We start from the raw sequence: 27,475 nt of genomic DNA, 5'->3' as shown, positions 1-27,475 counted from the left end.
TTTAGCAAGGGTTTCCGAGACCTAAAAACTATTTTAAGTGTACTGTTGAATTGAAAAAGGCAACGGTCTTAGACAGTTGTCCAAATTGGAAGATTTAGCCTGTATTCCTGTTTTGGGGTCAACTGGAACATTTAGGATTTCCCATAATTTTCTATTTCTGTTGCAGCAGTCAACAGGACAAACACAAAGGTTAAATCTCCCCAGTTGGGTCACATACAGCAACAAGCCTCCCCCCCAGTCTATCATAAATTTTCCATACACTTCAAAGCTGATCTTCACTCTCTAAATGAACATAAGTATTTTGAATGCTTATGTTGCTGGCATTGGTAAATAGATATGAACATTTATTATATTTGTTTTAACCTTTTTTTTTTTTCTTTACATTTCTTTAGTGGTTTTCAGGCCTTGGATAATGATGTCATACATTCCAGGAATCTTCAGGAGGGGTTTTCCCAGCTAAGCACACCCTCCTGCATACATGCCTGAGCTAAGGGAAGATAGATTCTAGGAAGTAAATGCTTCATGAATCATCTGCCCTTACTCAGGATGGCCACGGTCAGAAATGCTAGAGGATGTTTTACAAAATAATTTCTCAGCAAAGTAAAGCACTGAGACATTGATGGACGGATGAGATTGCTCTGAATACTAAAAAATTATTAAATACTATTTTTGGTTTGTAGTGCATAGATGCTGTGTGGCTCCACTTTAGGAAATTCCTGTTTCAATCTCTATACCTATGCCTTAAAAATAGGAAAGCTGGGGCTGTACATTACTTGCCAAATTAAAAATCATATTAGTGTATTTTGTTTCAAACAAGAGTACTCTCAGACTCAGTGTGTTACCTGTTCAGCAAGACTGTTGACTTTAGCTCTCTCTTTCTCTAAGGCATCTTGTAGACTCAGCACTAGTTCTTTCATTTGCCGATCTTCTTCTTCTTTACGTTTAAGAACTGCCTGAACCTGTTCAAGACAACAAAGTATTTAAACAAAAGCAGAGAAGTGGCTTAAGCCTGGAACACACGGGTCAAATATCAAAATGGACATGCTGGATATATCTGTTGAACAGGCATGCTGGAAAACCAGCAGTCGATCAGCATTCCATAAGCGCTTGCAGCCAATGGCTGTGTGTGCTGACCAGTGTGTTCTGGTGGGTTGGATTGGAGACAGTCCCCCTATGAGAACACAATAGCTCCATGGGGAGATCATGGTGGGTTGGAGACAGTCCCCCTATGAGAACACAATAGCTCCAAGGGGAGATCATTGTACTAATATGGCATAGTTAGCACAGCGAGCTCTTCAGTTATTTTTTCGTTCAGCACACTGGGTTGAACAAAAAAAAAATGTAAGTTTGCCTGACACCTAGACACCTGCTGTAGGCCCAATCCTGCTTTTGTCAGCAATATATTTATAGACAATAATATTAAAATGAGAAAAAAGCTCTTAAAATGCCTGGGATGAAAGTTCCTGCAAAAAGTTCATTTCACATCCATTTTTAAAAATAATTGCATTACATTGTAAAAGAATAAAATTGCCTCAGGGATTTTAACCAATTAAAGACCAAGCCTATTTCTGACATTTGTTTTTTACAAGTTAAAATCAGTATTTTTTGCTATAAAATTACTTGTAACCCCGAAACATATACATATTATACAATAAAATAGAGATCACTGCAATACTTTATGTCACACGATATTTGTGCAGAGGTCTTACAAACGCAATGTTTTTGGAAAAAATACACTTTTTTGAATTCAAAATAAGAAAACAGTAAAGTTAGCCCAATTATTTGTATAATGTCAAAGATGATGTTATGCTGAGTAAATTGATACCCAACATGTAATGGCGACAAACTACAGTACCTAAAAATCTCCATAGGCGACGCTATTAAAATGTTTACAGGTTACCAATTTAGAGTTACAGAGGAGGTCTTGTGCTAGAATTATCGCTCTACCTCACATGGCATTACCTCACATGTGTGGCTTGGAAATCGTTTACATATGTGGGCGCAACTTGTGAGAGCGTTCGCTTTTGCATGCAAGCTTGGAGGGAAGGGACGCTTTAACTTTTTTTTTTTTACACTGTCCCTTTCGAAAAAAAAAAAATGAACACTTTTTTTCCTATAACAAGGAATGTAAACACATCTTGTAATAGCAATAAGCATTACAGGTCCTCTTTAATGAGTGATCTGGAGTAAAATAGACCTCAGATCTCTCATTTACACTTAGAAGCAAAAAAAGAAAAAAAAACAGAAAAAGAAAAAAGTCATTTTGCCATTAAAACCAAAATATTGGCTCTTTAAGGCTATTGGGCGGAAGTAATGTTTGATGTCGCTCCGGTCCTCCAAGGGCATAGAGTCGAGTGGGGACCATCTTGCCCTCACTCAACTTCCTGCCCATCCATCCCAATAGGATCATTTTTGTCACTACCGGTAAGTGGGGAAAATTATCACGAAGCAGGAGAAGGTGGGAGGGTTCACTTCTCCCGCTGCCCATAAAAGTGATCCCGTGGCAAATCCGCCATCGGGACAACTTTTATCAGATTCCGGATCGCCTGCTGTGTAAAAAACACTGGGGTTATGGCAGCTAGCCCGGTATTTAACGTCAAAGTACCAACGTAAATACACGGTGGGCGGTCCAGAAGTGGTTAATAACCAGTTATTATACATTTTTATTTTAGTCTTATATCTAAACTCAAAAACACTTCCCTACCTACAGCGAGGGGAAAAGGTATTTGATCCCCTGCTGATTTTGTACATTTGCCCACTGACAAATAAATGATCAGTTACCAAAAATCTAGAAAAACGCATTTCAAAACAGTTATAAATTGATTTGCATTTTAATGAGTGAAAAAAGTATTTGACCCATTCGCAAAACATGACTTATGAGTTGATGGCAAAACCCTTGCTGGCAATCAATCACAGAGGTCAGATGTTTCTTGTAGTTGGCCACCAGGTTTGTACAGATCTCAGGAGGGATTTTGTCCCACTCATCTTTGCAGATCCTCTCCAAGTCATTAAAGTTTAGAGACTGACGTTTGGGAACTCGAACCTTCAGCTCCATCCACATATTTTCTATGGGATTAAGGTATGGAGACTGGCTAGGCCACTCCAGAACCCTAATGCGCTTATTCTTGAGCCACTCCTTTGTTGCCTTGGCCGTATGTTTTGGGTCACTGTCATGCTGGAATACCCATCCACAACCCATTTTGAATGCTCTGGCCGAGGGAAGGATATTCTCTAACAAGATTTAATGGTACATGGCACTGTCCATTGTCACTTTGATGCAATTAAGTTGTCCTGTCCCCTTAGCAGAAAAACACCATCAAAGCCTAATGTTTCCAACTCCATGTTTTACGGTGGGGATGGTGTTCTTGGGGGTAATAGGCAGCATTCCTCCTCCTCTTCCTGCAAAGTTAGTAGAGACACGTATTGACAGGCTAAATGTTGTAATTAAAGCAAAAAGTGGTTCAACAAAATACCGACAGAAGGGGGTGATCCTTTTTCCAACTTGGTGATTCTGTTTTTTGTGTTATATCTTTCACTTAGATGTTATAGGTTGCACTGAGTAAATACAGCTGGATAATACGAAAACGTGTCTGACTTCATTTCAGGGTGCAAAGCAACAAAATGGAATTATTTGAAAGGGTGTGATCCATTTCTATACCCACTATATATATATATGTATATGAAATCCAAAATGAGCCAATATTTGGCATGACATTTCAAAATGTCTCACTTAGATATATATAACACAAAACAATTCCAAAAAAGTTGGGACACTACAAATTGTGAGAAAAAAAAAAAAGAACAGACTAATTTACAAATCTCAAACTTATTTTATTCACAATATAATATAGATAATATATTAAATGTTGAAAGTGAGACATTTTGAAATGTCATGCCAAATATTGGCTCATTTTGGATTTCATGAGAGCTACACATTCCAAAAAAGTTGGGACAGGTAGCAATAAGAGGCCGGAAAAGTTAAATGTACATATAAGGAACAGCTGGAGGACCAATTTGCAACTTATTAGGTCAATTGGCAACATGATTGGGTATAAAAAGAGCCTCTCAGAGTGCCAGTATCTCTCAGAAGTCAAGATGGGCAGAGGATCACCAATTCCCCCAATGCTGCGGCGAAAAATAGTGGAGCAATATCAGAAAGGAGTTTCTCAGAGAAAAATTGCAAAGAGTTTGAAGTTATCATCATCTTCAGTGCATAATATCATCCAAAGATTCAGAGAATCTGGAACAATCTCTGTGTGAAAGGGTCAAAGCCAGAAAACCATACTGGATGCCCGTGATCTTCGGGCCCTTAGACGGCACTGCATCACATACAGGAATGCTACTGTAATGGAAATCGCAACATGGGCTCAGGAATACTTCCAGAAAACATTGTCGGTGAACACTATTCACCGTGCCATTCGCCGTTGCCGGCTAAAACTCTATAGGCCAAAAAAGAAGCCATATCTAAACATGATCCAGAAGCGCAGACGTTTTCTCTGGGCCAAGGCTCATTTAAAATGGACTGTGGCAAAGTGGAAAACTGTTCTGTGGGCAGATTAATCAAAATTTGAAGTTCTTTTTGGAATACTGGGAGGCCATGTCATCTGGACTAAAGAGGACAACCCAAGTTGTTATCAGCGCTCAGTTCAGAAGCCTGCATCTCTGATGGTATGGGGTTGCATGAGTGTGTGTGGCATGGGCAGCTTACACATCTGGAAAGGCACCATCAATGATGAAAGGTATATCCATGTTCTAGAACATTTGCTCCCATCCAGACGTCGTCTCTTTCAGGGAGACCTTGCATTTTCCAACATGACAATGCCAGACCACATACTGCATCAATAACTACATCATGGCTGCGTAGAAGAAGGTCCTGGGTACTGAAATGGCCAGCCTGCAGTCCAGATCTTTCACCCATAGAAGATATTTTACGCATCATAAAGAAGAAGATGCGACAAAGAAGACCTAAGACAGTTGAGCAACTAGAAGCCTGTATTAGACAAGCATGGGACAAAATTCCTATTCCTAAACTTGAGCAACTTGTCTCCTCAGTCCCCAGACGTTTGCAGACTTATAAAAAGAAGAGAGGATGCCACACAGTGGTAAACATGGCCTTGTCCCAACTTTGACATGTGTTGATGCCATGAAATTTAAAATCAACTAATTTTTCCCTTAAAATTATACATTTTCTCAGTTTAAACATTTGATATGTCATCTATGTTGTATTCTGAATAAAATATTGAAATTTAAAAACTTCCACATCATTGCATTCTGTTTTTATTCACAATTTGTACAGTGTCCCAACTTTTTTGGAATGGGGTCTATATATATATATATATATATATAATATATAATATATATATATTTGATCCCCTGCAGATTTTGTAAGTTTGCCCACTTACAAAGAAATGAAGGGTCTATAACTTTTATCTTTGGGATATTTTAAATGACAGAGACAGAATATCAACCAAAGTTCCCCACAAAACACATGATGCAAATGTTATAAATTGAGTTGCAATTCAGTGAGTAAAATAAGTATTTGATCCCAAAGCAAAACATGACTTAGTACTTGGTGGAGAAACGCTTGTTGGCAAGCACAAAGGTAAGACTTTTCTAGTAGTTGGTTACCAGGTTTTCACACATCTCAGAAGGGATTTTGGTCCACTTTTCTTTACAGATCTTTTCTAAATCCTTAATGTTTCTTGGCTGTCGCTTGGCAACTATTAGTTTCAGCTCCCTCCATTAATTTTCTATAGACTGGAAACTGGTCTAGGCCACTCCATGACCTTAATGTGCTCTTTGAGCCACTCCTTTGTTGCCTTTGGCAGTATGTTTTGGGTGATTGTCATGGTGGAAGACATTTGGGTCATTGTCATGAGGGAAGAAGGTTCTCATCCAAGATGTTACAATACATGGCCCCAGCCATTCAGCCCACAATGCGGCAAAGTCGGCCTGTACCTTTAGAGGAGAAACAGCCCAATCCTTCTCTGAATCATTTAGATGTTCATTTCAATCTATCGCGGCGTATTGCGTTACCAATTGTTTGGTGACTGTGGTCCCAACTGTCCAGAGATTATTGACAAGCTCCTCCCATGTAGTTCTGTGCTGATCCCTCACTTTTCTCATGATCATCCTTATCCCATGAGGCAAAATAATTGAATGGAATTATTGTTGGTTGGTTGGTGATCAAATACTTATTTTACTCAATGAACTGTCTCTCAATTTATAACATTTGTTTTTTCTGTTTTTTTTGTGGTTGATATTCGGTCTCTATAAATTAAAATACACCTATGATAAAAATTATAGACCCTTACCTTCTTTGGAAGTGGGCAAACTTAGTCTTTAGGGGATCAAATAATTATTTTCCACACTGTATATATATATATATATATATATATATATATATATATATATATATATATATATATATATATATATATATACACATACATACATACATACATACATATACATGCACACACAGTGTATATACCAATATAAATAACTTTTTTTTTTTTTTTTTTTATAAGGGATCGCGTAACCTCGGTTCCCAGCAGCATAAAAAGCTTGGAGAGGTGGGAGTGGGGACTGACGGGGGCATGTCAGCAGGAGGCAGTGCAAGGAACAAAACGCTGATCTTCACAGTGAAGGGTTGTGCAGGGAAGCGTGTCTGCACAAGTCTTGGCCATTAGAGGAAAGGCATGCTGTGCTCCCAGCACAGCCAGAAAACTGAACCTGCTGGGAAGAATGTGCTTCAATGCCTAGCATGGCCAGTTTGAAATAGGAAAGCAGGGGGAGTGGCAGAGTCACCAGGTTTTTCACACAAAGAAATCAATACAAAGAGAACAGGGTACATTTTCACACAAGTGCATGGTACAACAAATACATATTAGGAATATAAAAAGTTGGGGTAATACACACTTTAAATTCAAAATCAAAGTACACTACCACAAATCCCATGTAGGTGAGTGTGAAAAAGTTAAAAATTTGACTATCTTCAAGCAACCATGTGTACAGTTTCTCAAACAATCTTCTTGCGTGTCGTCCCAGGTAAAACACTCAACCACCACTAAGAGGTAAGAAGAACCATAAGAAAAAACCTCTTTTTTAAAGGAAGGTATAAACAGCACAGTGTACCACAACAGCCAAACTTCTTTATCGCCCTAAATCTTTATAACCAGAGGTATGGTTAGGGTATATGCATGATATCACAAGTTCATACACTATAAAGAATTTTGCGATTTCAATCGCCTTTCTAAATATAAACAAACATCAACCAGCTATATTTTATTTAGGAAAGTAAACCTCCTAGAATATCTATTACAGGCATTTTACTGATGGAAGGACCACAGTATGTCCACTTATTCTGTACCTGCAGGTTAAGTTGGACCAGGTCTGCCTCTCTTTTTGCCAGTGCAGTCTCAAGAACGTTGTTATGCTCACGCAAAGTAGCATTGGATTGTGCGAGTCCAGACAACTTTCCTCGTTCATGTTCTAGTTCTAGAGTCAGCTTCTTATTTATTTCTTCCAATTTTTTAATTTTTCTCTTAAAACCACGAGACTCCTGGAGCTGAAGCAATATTTAAAAACAACAAAGGCATATTTGAAGCCTCTAAAATAATTTCATACAAGCTTTAAAACTGTATCCTAAGAACACATATACTTTTTCATATTTAACTGTCACTAGAAACAAGACCCATAAAAGACTAAAAATGTATATAGAGTTAAAACGTTAATTTTCTGTCGGTGTCCTGTGTGGGAGATTTCCCTTAAATTCTTGTCCTGGAACCATAACAGAAATAGAAAGGAAATCTCTCCAAAGTAGAGACAAAGTTAGGCAGTTGCCACTGCTAGAACTGGAAGATTTGTTTCTCATCTCCTGTTATGGTGGTAAATGTAAAACACTTCTGCCTTGCAGCACGTGTGTGTGTGTGTGTGTGTCTATATATACAGTATGTATGCATACGAATTAGGGACCTTAGATTGTAAGCTATTTGAGTGCAGGGACTGATGTGAACTTACAGTAAGTAAAGTGCTCCGAAAATTGTTGGTGCTAAATAAATAATGTGAGCACAGCAATAAAAGCCGGGGTCCTACCCTTCCCTACCTTATCCAAACCCAAAGCCAATTTGTCAATCAACAGGTCATTCGGCATGAACGTTACAAAATCTATCTTTATGAATCTTTATGAAATCTATCATCTTTATGAATCCTGAAAAAATAAAGCTTGAGCCTAGCATACCTCATCTTCTAGTTCAAGGACCTTCTCCCTGTATTCCTCAAGTTCCTGGCTAGTCAGTGATATAACCTCTTGCAGCTCACGTTCCAGCATGGCCTTACTCTGGCTAACAGATTGCAGTTCACTTTTTAATGCTTTTAATTTTTCCTGTTAGAGAACAAGATATATTGTATGCATTAGAGAACAAGATATACTGTATTGCATGCATCCATAAAACATGTGAACACAAACACATACATGTGCAAAGCATCTTTTAGTCTAAACAAGATTACTGTTCATTTATTTTTTTACAAATGAGTTAAAAAACTGAAAACATTCTATTCCAAGTAGCATTTAAACTTCATATTAAACCAGTGTGTTGCTCCGAATATTCCATCTGATACCTCAAATGCTTGACTATCTCCACCCTCAGAGATTTGTGCTTTGAGCTTTTTGAGCTCTGCTTCTGCAGCTTCTTTTGCTGTCAAAGCTTCTTGGAGGCGACGACTTAGGATTCCCACTGCATTTTCATAAGCTTTGTGTTTGGCTTTCATTTCTTTTTGGGCACTTGTCAGATCTGTGCCTAACCTCTTCATTCTCTGCTTTTGCTCAGTAATTGCCCTTTAGTGTAACAAACAAAAGCAGTTTTAGACCATTTCAACAATATGTCATTCCAATTATGTAACATTTCAATATATCTAAATTCTGACAATTAAATTACTAACTCTTTCAACTGTACAAGGTCTCTAAGCACAGAATGTCAGTTTACAAAAAAGCCTTTTCGAAAAATATAATGTGCTCCATCACATTTAGGGGGATATTATTAAAGTGTCAAAAACAACTTTCACTAAACATTCGCTGAGGCTGAATCGATCACTTTAATTTAAAACATATGAACCTGAAGATTTAACCTATAGTGAATATTTTAGTGAGTGTCCGATTTACTGCTTTACAAGTATGTTCCTTAGTATTAAAAGAGGCGTTCCAAACACCCCCCCCCCCCCACCACCACTGTAGCGAAGTGCGCCAGAAGTGGGAGGGTACCTGTCAAAACCAGGTACCCGCTCCCCCACACCCCCTACCCCCCAAAAGTTGCAAAACAAGGGAAGCTTCCCCTTTTGGGTGGAGCTCCGCTTTGATATCAGATATAATGACAATAAACAAAACATACATGTGGGGTATTGTGTGTGAGCAGAAACTGTCGTAACAATTTTGGAAGGTTCTCTTCCACCTTTACATTGCCTTTTGATAATATTCTATCAACAATGTTTGTGGATTTTCAAATAAGGAATGCAGACAAAAATCTTTTTGAACACACAATATTAAAACAAGGTAGAGCTGCACGATTCTGGGTAAAATGAGAATCACAATTTTTTTGCTTAGAATAACGATCACGATTTTCAGCGTAACATCATCTTTTACATTATACAAAAAAATTGGGCTACCTTTATGGTTTCGTTTTTTTTTTAATTCATTAAAGTGTATTTTTTCCCAAAAAACTGCGTTTGAAAGACTACTGCGCAAATACAGTAAGACATAAAAGATTGCAACGATCGCCATTTTATTCTGCTAAAGATATATAGAATGTTTGGGGAATCTAAGTAATTTTCTAGCAAGAAATACTGATTTTAACTTGTAAGCAACAAGTGTCAGAAAAAGGCTTATTGCCGGTTGTGTTGCACAGGATTCCAGCCAAGTCGACAGGCACATGCAATGGTCCAGAGACTGAGCTTTCTTGTGCCACTCATGCAGAATGTTGCAACAGTTTGGAGAGAAATGGGCACATGGAACTGCTCTAAAAGGAGGCCATAATGAAGTTCAGGACCATCATGCACAACCGTAGGGAAGACCCTGGACAAAGAATAATCCAGAAGGACTAAGGACTCCAAACAATTTGGTTACAGCACTTCTGGGGGTTCAAGATCCGCACCTTTACAGAGTTTAAACATATTGATGGACAATGACTGACGGAATCTGTGCCAACTGCTCCCTTAGTAGGAGGTTTTCCAGGTATCCCACTACTATTGTAATTCCCAGAGGAAAAAATAAGAAAGGGTTTGTTTTCCTCAGAAGAGAGGAGATGTCCATTCTTATAGGACAGTGGTCCTCAACCCTGGCCCTCAAGGCCCACTAACAGGCCAGGTTTGCAAGATAACTGAAATACATCACAGGTGATATCATTTGCTGGTCAGTGATTGCAGTATTCTAGTCTGCATCTCCCCAAGGTAATACTTAAAATCTGGCCTGTTAGTGGGCCCTGAGGACCGCAGTTAAGGACCACTGTTATAGGACACTATCAAAAGCTGGAGCAATGATGGGAGTAGGAAGGGTTTACTAGGCTGTCCTTACAGCTTTGTTTGCCAGTGTCTAATCTCCCGAAGGCTGCAAAATAACCCTGCAATTTGGGAAAATTATTATTTGATCTCCTGAAGATTTTGTAATTTTGCCTACTTACAAACAAATGAAGGGTCTATAATTTATTTTATCATAGGTGTATATTAAATAATAGAGACAGAATATCAACCAAAATTTCAGAAAAAAAACACATAATACAAATGTTATAAACGGAGTCGTAGTTCAGTGAGTAAAATAAGTATTTGATCCCCTACCAACCAACAATAATTCTGGCTCCCACAGACTGGCTACAGTATGTGCTCATGTGGTACACAGATTGGTCCTGTCAATTTAGGAAGGTGCTCCTAACGACAACTCGTTATGTTTAAAAAAGACACCTGCCCACAGAATACCTTTCTTTCATTCAAACCTCATGTTCATGGGCAAGACAAAAGAGCTGTCAATGGACGTCAGGGACAAGACTGTAGACTTGCATAAGGCTGGAATGGGCTACAAGACCATCAGCAAGATGCTTGGTGAAAACGAGACAACTGTTGGAGCGATTATTCGCAAATGGTAGAAATACAAAATAACCATCAATCTCCCTAAGTCTGGAGTTCCATGCAAGATTTCGCCTCATGGGATAAACATTATCATGAAAAAAGTGAGGGATCAGCCCTAAACTACACGGGATGAGCTTGTGAATGATCTCAAGGCGGTTGGGACCACAGTCACCAAACAAATCATTGGTAACACAGTACGCCACCATGGATTGTAATCCTGCAGCGCCCGAAAGGTCTCCCTCTAAGAAGACACAGTACATGCAGGTCCGTCTGAAGTTTGCCAATGGACATCTAAATAATTCAGGAATTAACTTGACTGGCCGTGTTTGGAGGTAGAAAAATGCTGACTATGACCCTGAACACCATCCCTTACAGTCAAGCACGGATGTGGAAACATTATCTTTTGGGGCTGTTTCTCTGCTAAAGGGACAGGCCAACTTTGCTGCATTGAGGGGCCAATGGACAGGCCATGTATTATAAAATCTTGGATAAGAACCTTCTTCCCTCAGGCAGAACACTGAAGATGGGTCGTGAATGGGTCTTCCAGCACGACAATTACCCAAAACATACTGTCTAGACAACAAAGGAGTGGCTCCAGAAGAAGCACAATAAGGTCATGAAATGGCCTAACCAGAGTCCAGACCTTAATTCTATAGAAAATTCATAGAGGGAGCTAAAACGTAGAGTTGTCAAGTGACAGCCAAGAAACCTTAAGGATTTAGAGAAGATCTGTGAACAAGAGTGGACCAAAATCCCTCCCGAGATGTGTGCAAACCTGGTAACCAACTACAAGAAACATTTTACCTCTGTGATTGCCAACAACAGTTTATCCACCAAGTAGAAAGTCATGTTTTTTTTCTGGATTTGCTATTTTGTCTCAATCCTTAAAAATACACCTATGATAAAAATGATAGACCCTTCATTTCTTTGTAAATGGGCAAACCTACAAAATCTTTGGGGGAATCGAATAATTATTTTTCCCTATGTATGTTCTTGAAATATTCATCCTTAATTTACAATTTGAAAAAAGCTTTAATTTTTTTTCCCCATTTCAGATTGACTTTGCATAATATGAAATAGCGGTTAAGCATTATTATTGGCTCTGGATACTGGACAAATTACTCTGGTCACTAACTGCTGCTCCTGGTGGGTCTCAGCAAAAATCACAGGATTCAGACTAAGGCCATCGATTACACGATTTTGAACAACCGTGATTGCTAGATTCCCCTATCAACACAATCAGTGTTGATGGGGGAATCCCTCTCACTGAACTATTATGTTCTCCTGGTGGGAGAAGCAGGGGGGGCGTGGGGCGCTATCCCTGCCAGAACTGTGATTATTGCTAGACAATATGGCTACTGGCAATAATCGCATGTAAAAATGGGATTTTTAACTTACTGTAAAATCCATTTCTCTGATGTTCATTGACAGGCACAGCTCCTGATCTTCTGGACCATTGAGACATCCCAAAGCAGTGTCAAACATGAGGGGTGGAAACAGCAAGAAACAAATTCCCAAGGCTAAACCGTAGCCAACCAGGAGCTCAACCAAATCAACTGTAGCCCACCTGAAAAACATTACACTCCCAAAGAAGGAAGAAGCCCCCTAAAAAGCAGCCTGCAAAAAAAGAGGCATCCGCAGATGGCAACACATTAACTTTATAGAATTTTGTGAAAAGTGTGCACCGACAACCAAGTAGCCGCCTTGCACACCTGCATTACTGATGCCTGATGACGAAAGGCCCAAGAAGCACTGAGCACCCGCATAGATTGCGCCTTCACAGGGAAAGGAGGAACCTGACACTTAAATTGAAAAGGGCTGAGTCAATACAATTTCCTTGGGATGCTTTGGCCTGGGACACAAGGAAGGCAACACAATGTCCTCATTCGGATGGAAATCAGAGACCACCTTTGGAAGGAGCGATAGACAGGGGCGAAGAACCACCTTATCTTTGTGGACCACAAAAAAAAGGGAAGCGACAACACTGCCAATTTCGACACCCTGCGCGCAGAGGTTATAACCACCGAAAAAGCCACCTTCTGGGATAGCGTAAGCAGGAGAATCTCCCGAATATTTTTAAAGGGAGGCTTCTTTAGAGCTGAAAGCACCAAATTGAGATGCCAAGGCATTACTTCAGTAATGTGGGAATCACCGACCCAGACAAAGCTCTATCCTTCATCACCTGGCTTTCAAAAGCCAAGCCGTCAAAGCCAGCACCTGTAAAGCAGGATGGAAGATTGGCCCCTGGGACAACAGATCCTTCTTGAGAGGTAGTCTCCAAGGGGCGTCGGCGACCAGGTCAGCATACTAAGACCAGCAAGGCCAATCTGGGGCCACTAGAATGAGCGGAATTCCTTTTGCCTCGATCCTGCGTAAGAATTTCGGCAGAAGCTTGAGAGGAGGGAAATCAGATGATACTGGACCCTACGGGGGCATCAGCACATCTGTGGTGTCAGCTAGCGGATTCAGTGACTGTGCCACAAACCTGTGCACCTTCCTGTTGAGCCGAGATGCCAACAGAACCACCTCAAGTCTGCCCCACCGGAGACAGCTGATGAAACACCTCTGGATGAAGGGACCACTCCCCTTGGTCCAATGCCTGCCACCTGAGATAATCTACCTGCCAATTTTCCACTCCTGGGATGTGTATGGCGGAGAGGGCCGGAAAAATCTTTCTGCCCACCGAAGAATGCCAGGTACCTCCGCAGCTGCCAGTACACTCCTTGTTCCACCCCGGTGATTGACATAAGCCACGGCCGTGGCATTGTCCAACTGGATTCGCACCAGTCACCCCCTGAAGGCTATGTGTCCAGTGATTCAGGCACAGCCTGATCGCTCGGAGTTCCAGGACATTGATCGGGAGTCTGAACTTTACCAAACTCCCTGAGCAGAGTTCCAACCCAGGACACCTCCCAACCCGGACAGACTGGCATCCGTGGTGACCACTGTCCAATACGGGGGGAGAAAATATTTGCCCTGGCTTAGAGCTGGAGAGCAAAGCCACCAGATCAGAGACCCTTTTGTTTTTCGGCTCAGCCAGAATTTGATTGTCCAGAGACTTTGGACACTTGTTACATTTGGCCAAGATCTCCCTTTGCAGGGACCTCGTATGGAACTGTGCAAACGGGACCGCCTTAAAAGGTAGAAACCATCAGGCCCAGCACCTTCATGCAAGTCTGAAGGGGCGACCACCTGCTGGACAGCAATCGATGAATTGCAGCATGCAGCTTCTGGAGTTTTTCCAGAGTCAGATCCATATAGTCCAGTTTCATGGAAGGAACCAAAACGGACTTCTGAAAATTCAGAAGCCAGACAAACTCCCTCAGCCCAGGTAGCCCAGCCCTGCGATTCCTCACTGACGTAACAATGCCAGCACCAGAGCCAACACCTTTGTGAAGACCCGAGGAGTAGAGGCAAGACCAAAGGGTAACGCCACAAACTGATAATGCTCCTCTCCCACGGCAAAGCGGAGGAAGTGTTGGTGACAGACACATTGGAATGTGTAAGTAAGCATCCTTGATATCGATAGAGGCAAGGAAATCCCCCTGATGCAAGGATGTCACCACCGTGTCAAAAAACTCCATTCTGAACTTCTATACCCGCACAAAGCAGTTCATGGCCTTGAAATCAAGAATTGGATGCACATGCATTCTTTATTCAGGACCGTGAACAGGTTTGAATAAAACCCTTGAAAACGTTCTGGAGTTGGAACCAGAACAATTACCCCTTGAAGTAAAATGTCTTGCACCGCCCCGAAGAGGGCTTGCAATCGGTCCAGGGACAGACGCACATTGGAAGTAAAGAACCTCTCCGGAGGTTAAGAACGAAACTCAATCTTGTAGCCAGACTGTATCACTTCGTGGACCCACTTGTCTTGCACCACGGCGATCCAAGGGGCCAGAAACTAGCGAAGACGCCCCCCGACACCAGGCACGGGTGAGGGCGCTCCTTCATGCAGTAGGAACCCTTTCTGCGGGTCTGGAGAAACCCACTTTGGCATGCCAGATCAAGTTCACTTGGATCCTCCCGAAGAGGCCTTAAAAGGCTTTGACCCTCTGTCAGCCGAACCTGAGGGGGTGAAAAAATTTCCTGTGAGCCAAGAAGGACAGGGCAACGTCTGTATCGAGGTTCCTTACCCTTACTAGCCTGCAGAAGAAAGGTGCTCTTACCCCCCCTGTGAGACTCTTAATGATGTCATCCAGGGTAGCTCCAAACAGGCGATCCCCTAGAAAAGGAAGATCAGTTAAGGCTTTTTTAGTGATCTGTTCCGCAGACCAACATTTGAGCCACAAAACATGCCTAAGAACCACTCCCGAAACAGTCTAGAAATCAGGGGAGCCGCATCCAAAGAGGCATCACAGATATACTGCAGCCCCTGGACCAACTGGTCCCCCAGCTCCGCAAAGGCAGGGGGGAGCTGCTCACCCTCCAGGTCACGGTGTAAAAGCTTAGCCCAATCGGTCAGAGTTTGTGACACCAGGGCAATGGCGAAGACCAGTCTGAGTGCTGAGCCAGCCACAGTGAACATACTGCGAAAGCCTCCGCCTTTCTGTCAGCCAGATCATTAGAAGCTGGCGATTCTTCTACCAGAATCATGGTTGCCTTATTCAACCTGTAAACCGGGGGAATCTTCAAATGTGTACCTCGTTGTGAAATGCTTAAGGACTACAAAAGGGACGTTTTGGGCATTTCCACTCTTTTGGGAGAAATCTGTCAAAATAGGAGGGGAAGGGGAACACCTTTGTCGCTCTAGACGGCTTGTGAGTGCCAAAGGGAACCGGTGCCTCCGCCGCAGCTTTAGCTGCATCCTCCATTTTTAAAGTTTCATGCACAGACACAATCAGTGCATCCACCAGCGCCTTTTCGTGTGCGGCTACAGGAGTGGAGGAATCATCCTCACTATCTGAGAACTCAGGGGGCGTGGCCACAGACCCCTCAGGGCGGGCCTTGTCCGCTGCGGCCAGAATCGATTCAGAATCTGAGGAGACAGATGAAGCAGGGGAAAGTGGGGGGCGCTTTTTACTACCTCGGCACCCAAAATCCCCCTCCACCTGGGACTCAAAAAACTCCAGGACCGTTGTCAGTGCATCAATGGATGGTTGGGACCCTGGGGGCCCCACAGGCTCTGAGAGGGAGACAGGTGGGGAAATGTGCTCCAAGGACTCCATGAGAAATAGGGGTACCCCACAAAAGTGCAAAAAAAAAAAAAAAAACACTGCTAAGGGACACCCCCACCACGCTGACAACACCACCTGGTCGCCAGTCACAGAGCACACCCTGACCCTGCAGCAGAGAGAGGGAGAGGACCCCACCAGACTCACCACCCCACCAGGCAGTCACCAGCAGCACCAGGATCAAAGCACTCCATATGCGGCATCCAGGAAGGAAAAAGGCCCAGGAGTCAGCACCAGGGAATTAAGGAGGGGCTCCCACAGCTAAAATAGATGCCCAGAAGGCTCCTCAGTAATGGCCGCCATTTATTTCAATGCCGGGCTAATGCAAAATGGCTGCCGCAGCTACACAAACATGGCTGTCAGCCTATACAGAAAATAGGCTACAACAAAATGCTGGCTCCACGAGGCTCCCAGGGACACAGAGCAAAAAGGGGGGGCCGTGGCAGGAGAACCCCACCAGGTGCAGCCGATCGCCCAGTCGCCGGCAGCGCACCCCCCCTTCCCCCATTGCCAGTACAGCACCCTGCCCCAGGAGGTAGCCAGACCACCATACAACCTCAGTATAGGTAGAGGGGGGGATGGGGGGGCAGAGAAGGGGGTGATAGATGACCCACATGACCATCAAACTCAAGGGGGGCCTAACAGGAAGAAGGAGAACCCAGGGGTCTGGTCGTCCCAGGGAGGGGCCTGCATCCACCCCAAAACTCTTCAGGGGGGAGGAGGGGTGATAGCTACTCACCGTATCAGGAACCAGGTGGGCACCGCTCCAGACAGAACCTCATCCCCATCGAAATGGGGGGGGGGCTGTTGGCCAGGAGGAAGGCTGCGACACAGGCCGAGACCCGGTCATATGCAACCTAGCGAGTCGTTTAACTCGCAGGCCAGCCCCCGTCTGGTGGGGCTACGTCATGGCCGACCTAGCCCGGAGCTGAGGTCTGCTCACGCTCACCCCAGACTGGGGTGACCATTGGATCTAGATTATCCAGCCCGTCGCCCAGTCCGGCAGTTGATTGTAGATCTTACAGGAAAAAAGAACAGGAGAAAAAAATCTATCTAAAAAGAAAAAAAAATGCCAGGACCAGAGATCCCAGCCAGGAACTAGGTCCTTACTCCTGAATAGGCAGAAAAAAACTGAGTACCTATAGCAGAGAAGGAAATATACCTCCTGGGACTGCCCATAGGCCTAGTCAAGTTCTTTTTCTACTCCTGTAGGGGGCAGTATAACCCAATGGTCAAGAAGATCAGGAGCTGTGTCCGTCAATGAAGGAAAGAGAAAATCCAACATGCTTGGTTGTACCCAAGTCGATCAATGGATCAAATTGGGTACAATTAACCTGCCCATAGAGGATTAGGGGGGCAGATTAAAATGTGTTGGAGGGCATAGCCTGGTTGAAGCTCGGGCTGTCATACACCTCCTGACAGGCTTGTGCTTTAATGTGCGACTTTTAAGACTTCCTTTCCCTATTGCCCATAGATGGTTCAAATCTCGGCCGGTTCCTGCTGAACAGGCTGAGATTCCAACCTGGAATGAAACACAAGCTCCCACTAAGTGTAGCTTTATGAACTTTAATGTAAATAAAACCAAAGAGTGTTACTCACAAAAGTGAAAACATAATGGGTACATCAGGAAATTAGAGACAAAGTCATCTTCAAGGTAGAACTGAAGAGATGAACACCCGTGGGAGGGAATCCAATTGAACAGGTTCTGGGGCTCCGCAGGCCGGTTTCCGGCACTTCCGAGACTCATGGGACGCACAGCGCTGCAGGCTTCCCGCTTGACAGTCTGAAGGAGCGCATGCTCCTTAAACACGTCGCTGAACACAGAATGCCATATTTGGAAAGTGATGTCATACTTGCAGCGCTGTGCATCCCATGAGTCCCAGAAGTGCCAGAAACCACTGGCAAACCAGGCCGCGGAGCCCATGACCCTGTTCAGTTGGATTCCCTCCCACGGGTGTTCATCTCTCCAGTTCTACCTTGAAGAGGACTTTGTCTCTACATTCCTGATGTGCCCATTATGTTTTCACTTTTGTGAGTAACACTCTTTGGTTTTATTTACATTTAAGTTCATAAAGCTACACTCAGTGGGCGCTTGTGTTTCATTCCATTGCTTCCCCAAGAGTTGCCTTCTTCTTGCTCTACACACTGCTGCCAGCCTGTTTAGCATTTTATGGACTTTTTATGGACACTTATGGACCTTATTTATATGTCCTAATTTATGTTATTGTTTCCACATTCTGCCCCTTGCCTTGTGCTCAAAAGACCCCAACCCATTGCCTATGTTTGTGCAGATTTTATGCTTCCTTTGAGATTCCAACTCTCTATGTCCGGCTTTATAGAAACTGCCAAACCTCAAAGTCAAAGGAATGTGCAAGAGTGTGATTGACAGAGGAAAGTTAAACAGTAAGGGTCCATGTACACTGCAACTTGTAAACGGCCGTTTAGGAGCAGTTGGGCATTTTTTTTCAGAAGCCCCTGAACCCACCTCTATGTTATCTTATCTGTCCATGTACACAGGGTCGTTTACAGTAATTTACAGGCAGTTGAGTTCAGTGTCGTTTTTTGGAAAGCAATTATTTGCGTTCGAACGTGTGTTTAACGGTGTTTCAAACGCAAAAATGCGACCGAAAGCAATCACCCGCGTTTAGCGCTAGCGTTTTTCCATTTTAAAGGGGAATGATTTTTTGACCTCTAGAAACGGTTCTGAGCGCAAACGCCCGCTAAACGCATCCAAACGCGGCATGCAAGCGCGACACAACGGATGTTTTAAACGTCCTTTAATTTCCAGCGTTCAAGTGACTTTTTAAAACGTCCCGTGTACATGTAGCCTTAATCTAAACTCTTTAGCAGGAAACAGATTAAGATCATTAAACAGCTAAGATAACTAATACAAATAAATAATTAAATAATGATTCAATGCACAAACTGCCAGCTTTAGAAATTGTGCTGTAAGGGACAGTAGAATTTAATCTCACAAAGTAATCTGTATATTTATGCTTTTGGAAACTTTAAAAAAACTTACGTCTTTTATATAGTACACAAAAAACGCAGCCCTAATTCTAGGGTGGTGCTCAATTAGCGATAAACACCAATTTAAATAAAATGGCTTTCAAAAAACATATGAAACAAAAAGGGAATACATTAATTAAAAAAGAAACGTGTCCACAGGAGGAGAGTCTCAATAGAGAGCGATTTAACAGTCCTCCTTATACATAAAACAACATTAATGTATAATGATTAATCGGTGATAAGCATCAGGAGAAAATCCACGGACACAATTAACAATTAATCAGTTCCCCTTAAAGGATCTCCAATTGTAAAAAGTTTGTAAAAAACTAGTTTAGTTCAGTCTAGTGGACTGGTATCAGAATTTTAAAGTGATTGATTTTTCTTTACAATCTTGAGACCTAGCGTGAATATTATATATATATTTAAACTTACGTCTTTGCTTCATTCTGTAACATTTCTATTTGTTCCCGAAGTGCAGCATTATCTTGGGTCAGTGTGGTTATCTGATCTTTGTCATATTGCATAGACTACAAAAGAGAAAAAAAAAAAAAAAAGACATTTAGTAACATATCCACTGCAAAACATCAACAAAGCAAGAGATCGCACTAAACTTAAGTAGGATATATCGGTATATGTTGAGTTTTTTAATCAGCAGGCTGAAAATAAATAAATAAATCTCACAGGGATCGCTATATAAATGCTGTTTAATTTTAATCTCCCCCACTGTGTCTTTGTAATCTGACAGTGGGGAGTTTACCCCTCATCAAGGTGCCCTGGTTAAATGCTGGTTTTCCAGCATGACCATTAGACTGGCTTCTGCTGAACAGACAGCAGTATACACTAACCGAAATTCAACTGCTTCCTCCTGAGCCAGCCAATTTTCAGTCCGCGTATACCCTGCTTAAAGCGGAGTTTTAGCCTGTAAAATAAATAAATGAAAGCAGCTGCAAATACTGTAGCTGCTGACTTTTAATTTAAGGGCACTTACCTGTCCAGGGATCCTGCAATGTCGGCACCCCAAGGCGATTCGTCCATCGGCATCTTCACTGAGGGAAACAGGAAGTTAAGCCTTGCGGCTTCACAGTCTGTTTCCTACTGCGCATGTGCGAGTTGCGCTGCATTTTCTGAATGGTCCCCTTGTCTTCTGGGACCTGTGCGTCTCCCAGAAGGCAGTGGGGGGGGGGGGGCGGAAATTGAGTTGATTGCCGTGTGGCAATCTTACCCGGAAGTGGGAGCGGGTATCTGTTTTTGATGGAGGGAGGGTGCGAAAAAGCGGAGCTTTCCCTTTTGGATGGAGCTTTGCTTTAACAGAATCTTCAATGTATCTTCATTTGAACAACCACATCAGATTTAGTTAATCAGAAGACAGAAGGTGGAAATACTGCACACTAGAACACAGTCATTATACAGAAATGTAAAGATACGGCTTCAGGGAAAGTTAAGAGGAGCTCAGGCTGAAGTCATATCGTCACCTTTCTGTAAAGTGGCTATATTCTGGTGTGGGGTGATTTCTACTTTCTGTCTTCTTATTTGCTTCTGCTAGCCTGGATGAGCTTGTATGAACGCCAGCACCCATTTTGTTCTTAGGACTTGTTCTGCATACTGCACCTAATTCTTTACAGATTTCAAAAGCAGGCTGCATTTGCCCATGGACACAAGCCTTAACTTTGTGCTAATTTCTGGCTCACTAGAACTGGTAATTTTTCAATACCACACGTGTAACCACCTACAGATAGATAAACTAACGCAATACCCAGTTCCAGTAGAGTTATTTTAAATTATTCCCCTAGGACTTCAGTAAAACTAAGTGCAATCCTGTGACCCACAGAAGAAGTAAGGACATAAGGGATTGGTAGTAAGAAACCTAGGAGACAGAGGCAAATACACCCAAAACACAGGCAAATTAGCCCAACAAGAAAAACCCCAAAACAAAATATTTAAAAGGCATTAAATAGCCACTTCAAGAACCTTTTGACCACAATTAGCATCTGCAGAGACAGATAGATCAACCTTGTATAATGTAGAGAACGTTTGTAAAAACAATCGGTTTGCAGCCTTACAAATTTCTCAGCAAGGGTTACCCAAAAAAACAGGCATGACCTGAGTCCGGTGCTAACTGAACACAGATGGGCTGTCACAATTTCAGGACTGTAAAGAGAACCCCAGTACACTTAATGGACTAGGAAAACTTGTGCTCCTTCATTAACTAGAAAGACTTTCAGGATTTCCAATATCTGGCCTGAATCTACTAGTAGCTGTTGATGGCAGAAAAATCTTCCACCTCATTTAAAAAATATAGCTGAAGAGAAACATCCATTCTCCTAAGGAAAATCTGAGTTGGTGTGAAGTGGGAAGGGTTAAACCCTAAGGGGTCATGCCTTCAGTTTTTTATGGGCCTAGTTTCCATTTCTAATATAGACGGCAGTATAAAACATGGACGATAGAGAAAATAGATAATTGATATGTAGCAACGCATTTTCAGTAAAATGGTAGCTTTCTTCTTAGCAGTTACCATATAAGATATCAGCTGTGTGTTGAAAATATAAATTTCTCACTATGGCACCTTTAATAAACACATCTAAAGGCCCCGTTCAGACCTGTGCATTCAAGTTGCAGTGTTATGTAGAAGAGGATAAGGGGGGGTGTCTCTAGTCCTGTCCTTGGGGCAGGTTCCCCAGGTGAAAATAAAATTTGAAAAAGAACACTAATGCAGCTACTACTACTACTACGGACTAGTATATAAGAATACATACTGTAAATATTTTAGGCAAGGGTTTGGAGAAGCTCGAACCCCTTCCTGCCCAGCTCTGGCAGCCTTTGAACATAGTCTGTAAGCCAGAAGGGCAGGATGGAGTTCCCGAATACATGATCAGCTGTCACATTAGTCACATGATCAACAGCCCATCCCTTCAGCTCCCAATCATAATGAAAAACAGGGAGCTGTCTAAGTTTTTTTTTTTTTTATCTAATTCAATATTCAGATTTGGTGCTTGCAATCTTTACTGTAAGCTTTTTTTTTTTCTTCTATGAATCTTGGCTCTAACAGTATTCCAGGCACCAGAGAAATGACACCCTATCTACTAATTATCACACATCTGAAAACAACAACTGTTTTAAAACTCTACAAGCTTAAAGTGGTTCTAAAGCCTAAACGTGTTTTACCTTAATGCATTCCCTGCATTAATGTAAAAAATATTTAAGTGTTCGTATCCTCATCCCCCCCTTATACATACCCAAGTCCAGTGATGAGGGAGAGAGAGCAGTGCCGCTGCTCTTAGCCACAGCACTGGACCAGAATTGGACTCAGATAAGTTTTTGGGGGGGATGGGGGGGGGGGCTGAACCTAAAAGGTTTTTAACCTTAACCACTTAAGCCATGGAAGGTTTTACCCCCTAATGACCAGGCCATTTTTTGCAATATGGCACTGTTATTTTAACTGACAATTGCGCATTTGTGCGACATTATACCCAAAAAAAAGTTGATGTCCTTTTAATCCCACAAATAGAGCTTTCTTTTGGTGGTATTTGATTACCTCTGCGGGTTTATTTTTTGCGCAATAAACAAAAAAAGAGCGACAATTATGGAAAAAAAAACTATATATTTTACTTTATAAAACATTCCCAATAAAAAAAAATAAAAAAAAATAAAAATTTTTCATCATTTTAGGCCAATATGCATTCTGCAACATATTTTTGGTAAAAAAAAATCCCAATAGATGTATAATATTGGTTTGTGAAAAAGTTATTCCGTCTACAAACTAGGGGAAAGATTTATTAATATCGTTTTTATTTATTTTTTTTAACTAGTAATGGCGACGATCAGCGATTTTAGCAGGACTGCGACATTGCGGCGGACAGATCAGACATCTGACACTTTTTGGGGGGGGGGGGGGGGTGGACCAGTGACATTACTACAGTAATCAGTGCTAAAAATATGCACTGTTACTGTACTGACAATGGCAGGGAAGGGGTTAACACCAGGGGCGATCAAAGGGTTAAATGTGTGCCTAGGGGATGCTTTCAAACTGTGTGGGGGATTTACTTACTGAATGAACACAGAGACCTGTGTTCCTAAATAGGAGGAACATAGGATCCCGGTGTTCATCACTGAACAGCGGTCTACCCTGTTTACTTCGGCAGACCGCCGTTCTGTCTCCATATAGATCGATCGTGGGTGCCCGGTGGACATGGCGGGTGCCCATCGGATCCGCTAAATGGCTCCCCCTCTAGCCAATTGGCGCGTGCGTGCCCCCACTAACTGCTACACGAAACGACGTACAGATACGTCATTGTGCAACAGAGCCAACCTGCTGCAGCATAATTACGGCGGCTGGTTGGCAAGTGGTTATTGTAGAGAATGCATTAAGGCAAAAAAAAAAACCTTTAGCCTTTACAACCACTTTAATCACAAGTACTTTAGATAAACAAATAACTGTGTACACCATGTTGTAATTCATATCAACCAATTATATGTGATCCTGCTACTCTGAATAAAACAAATAGCTAAAATTTAAATACAGTATTTATTGGAATGTGCATCAGTTCAGCTTCACTTGCTCTGAAACTAACAGAGCTAAAAAAAAAAATATGATACAGGTATACTAGTACCCGTGTACCTACATACCCTTCACCATAAAGGCATTTTAAAATGGCAGAAGACTTAATTTATGATGATATTTAGCTAGAAAGACACTTTATTCCAACCTGTAAACGGATTTCCATTTCATCTCTGTCATTCTGAGCAGCCTGAAGATGTAATTCAAGTTCTTCCATTTGTTGTTGCACTTTCAACATTTCCTTCATAACCCGGGCTTGTGCCACCTCTGCTGCAGTTTTCTCCCCCTGGACCTTTAGCAGCTCCTTTCTTAGTTCCTTCACCTCAGAGTCCAGCTTCTTTTTAGTAGCTTTTAGCTCACTAATCAGTTGGTCCTTCGAACTGGCATCTCGGCGGTATGCCTCGACCATCACCTAAAATTGCAGACACCAGCATGAATGCAAAAAATAAATAAAAAAATAAAGAATGCTCCATTTTTGTGAATGCTGATGAAACGTCTGGTATTGAAAGCTTAAAATAATAGCAATAGAACCACTTTAGTACTAGGGCAAATATACCTCTTCGTTTCCAGATGTTTGTCATAGTTTGACTGACAATATCTTGTCATGGAATTGTGTATCCAAGTGAATGTTATATAATTTTTATTGGATTTTTTACGTTTCCCTATATAAACCAGAAAGACCAAAAACCTTGGAAAAAAAATCATTTTTCCTTCCTTTCTGTTAAAAAGCATGTAAAATAAAAATGGCAGTTCTCTACATAGGATTAGAGGTTTATTGCTCTTGTGTTCTACTATTAATTTAACTCTCTGAACAAAGAGGACTCTTATAGGATATCAACTCCACTATGTCTACCTAAGCCCTTCAGGGGGTTACTGTACAGGTCATGTATAGTGGCAGGATGGAGTGAAGGGGATTTATGTGCACGATAGGGGAAGTGAGGGGGTTGAGGGGGTTAATATACAGGTCACATACAGAGACAAAATGAAGTTGAGATGTATAGGGAAAGGGGCAGGGGCTGATGGGTTAAAGGATCCCACAATCAAATTCAGTTACCCACTCATTGAAGCTGCTGCTGACTGGGATCTGCTGTTAATGAAGGATCCCTTATTACATTTCTCCTGCTGCTTCCTCTGTTGTAAGAGAAACTGGAGGGCTCTCAATTATATACACTAACAGCAAATGACAGCTCTGATCATAACCATAAGTGTATTGGCTGCCCCATTGTGTTATGTGCAGCATCATTTATAAACAGCGCTCCCGAAATACCAATCCAAGTCCCCCCAATTTTCTTTTACAATATGGCAGTATAAAAGGTGATTAAAGATAAGCTTTCAGTCACTACTACAGAATACAAGACAGTTACATACCCCATTAAATTGTGTTCTCGAAATCAAGAAAGGTGAACTCAGGTAGCTACATATACATTTTAGAACCTTTGCTAGTAAAATTCTGACAAACTAAGATAATGCTGTAAACTGATTAGGTGTACCTATTGTAGAAGCACACAGCTGGTATGTGGCTTCTTATTACAAAAATACTATGACAAGTCTGTACACAGTATACAGCAACTTCAATATATATATATATATATATATATATATATATATATATATATTGTGACAGGAAGTCAGGTAAATCTGGGAATGTAGTCACTGAGAGGAGACACATTCCCACCTGCTTTGAAAAGTTCACTGATACTATAGGGTGTTGGCTGCAAAAAGAGCCAGCAGGAAGTTGAAAACCATTCAGCTGTTCAGAATGAGGAGATCAAGGCCTCTATAATTTGTCCAGAGAAAATCTATTGAGTGCTGCCTCCTGTCGCTGTGTGAGCTGGGAAGAGGAGGACAGACATACGTGTACCTCCCGACGCCGTGTGGGCATGGGAGAAGGACTGCTGCCGCCTGTCGCCGTGTGGGCTGGGAGAGGGGGACAGTCGGATGTGTGCCTCCCGACAAGCTGGTGAGCATGGGAGAAGACCCCCTACAGCGATGTGAAGCTAAGGAGGGTAACCACGAGTGAAGACGTCTCAAAGGTGAGAAGACAAAGTGTTCCATGTGAAGAGTGTGAAGAGTAAAGGGACCTGTTAAATGAACTGTGTTCAATGTGAAGAATCTGAAGAGTAAAGGATCCTGTTATAAATGAACATGTGTTGATGTGAAAGAAACAAAGGGACATGTTCAATGGACAATGTTTGTGCTGTGTGAAAAGCAAACAAATGGACATTTGAGTGTCTGCTGTAGGATCAGCAGTGTCGGCCCAACAGTAGGTTGGAAAGACTTCTTAGGTAGGTTCCAGCGTGAGAAGGTAGCCGCCCACAGAGGCAAGGATTTATTTTGTCTTTTATTTTATTTTGGCTGTTTTGACGCTTGCAATTGTGTGGAGTAAATTGCATGAATAAATCAGTCTTGTTTTCAACCTCTGCTCGGCTATCTCTCTGTGAAAACGCACCCCCAAAGGGGTCATCCACACCCGCCACCGAGCTAATCCCTTACATATGGTGGAGGTATGCAGTGGGCATAAGCAGAGATCCCTGCAAGGAAGTGCAAATGTTTGATGAACTTTGTCTGGTGCATGAGATTGCACAATCTATGTGTGCAGGAGAGAAGATCCTGACAGAAAAAAAAAAAAAAAAAAGTGTTTTAAAGAGACAGGGGTCTCAAAATTTTTTGATGAACTTTGTTGTGTCTGGTGCAAGTGACTGCACAAACTGTGTGCGCAGGAAAAGAGATCCTGCAAGAGAGAGAAAAACTACATGTGTTGAAGAGACAGTGGTCTGAAAATTGTTTGCTGGACTGTGAAAAATTTGTTTGTGGAGTTATTGAAGATGGGGCGGTCCAAACGCCTGAAAAATGCAAAGATAGATGAAATGAGAGACCGGATTCTATGGATGGAGGGGATGTTGCCGTCTGAACCAGCCCCATCCATGCCTAAAGAGAGTCTACTAAAGAGGAAGGTTGTTGTCCCTAGCAACACTGATGAAACTGCTATGGAGACGCAGTGTGCTCAGATGAAAAGTAAACTCAAAATGGAGGAGATGTTGAAACATCTGATTATATCAAATGCAGCTCAACAGCAAGCAAATGCAGCTCAACAGCAGGCAAATGCGGATTTTCAGCGGAGCTTTGCAGCTCAGCAAAAGGCTCACCAAGAGAGCATGGCAGGCTGGAAACAGAGACGCCAGCAGCCAATGGAGGCCATCGGTTTGGAAGAAACCGAGTATGTGTGCAGGGCTGAATTGGATGCCTTGCAACGGAAAATGGAAGAAAAGGAACAAGCCTTGGAATTGCTTAAAATGGAGCATAGAAACTTGCAGGAAATGAATGAACTACTCAAGTCTCATGTGTTACAGTGGGAAGAATCCACTGCTCTTCTTTTGGTCGAGTTGCAAAAATGTCAAGACACTATAAAGGAGAAAGATACCATCCTCATGGAAAAGGAAATTGAAATTCAGACTTTGCAGAAGCAAAGTATGTGTGAAATGTTGGAGTTGCGTAATCAGCTGGAAAAAAGTCTTCAGTGTTTGGAAGTTACAAAAATAGACCTGCAGGAGTCGCAGGAACAGAATGTCGCTCTGAAAACGACATTGTCTCTCAGCGACAACGAGAAAAGTGAAAGAGAGGC

At 42.1% G+C, this 27,475-nt stretch overlaps 1 protein-coding gene across 2 annotated transcripts in view; it reads right to left on the bottom strand.

The window, feature by feature from the left end:
- Positions 1-27,475, bottom strand: part of GOLGA3 (golgin A3) — a 147,837-nt gene that overhangs the window by 38,363 nt on the left and 81,999 nt on the right. For both annotated transcript variants that reach the window (XM_082260173.1, XM_082260174.1), the window contains exons 13-18: positions 24,002-24,265; positions 19,731-19,825; positions 8,623-8,839; positions 8,243-8,386; positions 7,373-7,570; positions 843-959 (exon numbers count right to left, since the gene is read on the bottom strand). In XM_082260173.1, the coding sequence (XP_082116299.1) occupies positions 843-959; positions 7,373-7,570; positions 8,243-8,386; positions 8,623-8,839; positions 19,731-19,825; positions 24,002-24,265 (1,035 nt within the window). The remainder of the gene's footprint in view (positions 1-842; positions 960-7,372; positions 7,571-8,242; positions 8,387-8,622; positions 8,840-19,730; positions 19,826-24,001; positions 24,266-27,475) is intronic.

The sequence above is a fragment of the Pelophylax lessonae genome, assembly GCF_965119305.1.
Source record: "Pelophylax lessonae genome assembly, chromosome: 1".
Lineage (NCBI taxonomy): Eukaryota > Metazoa > Chordata > Amphibia > Anura > Ranidae > Pelophylax > Pelophylax lessonae.
The sequence above is the reverse complement of the archived record's forward strand: the minus strand, read 5'-3'. Positions and strand labels throughout refer to the sequence as shown.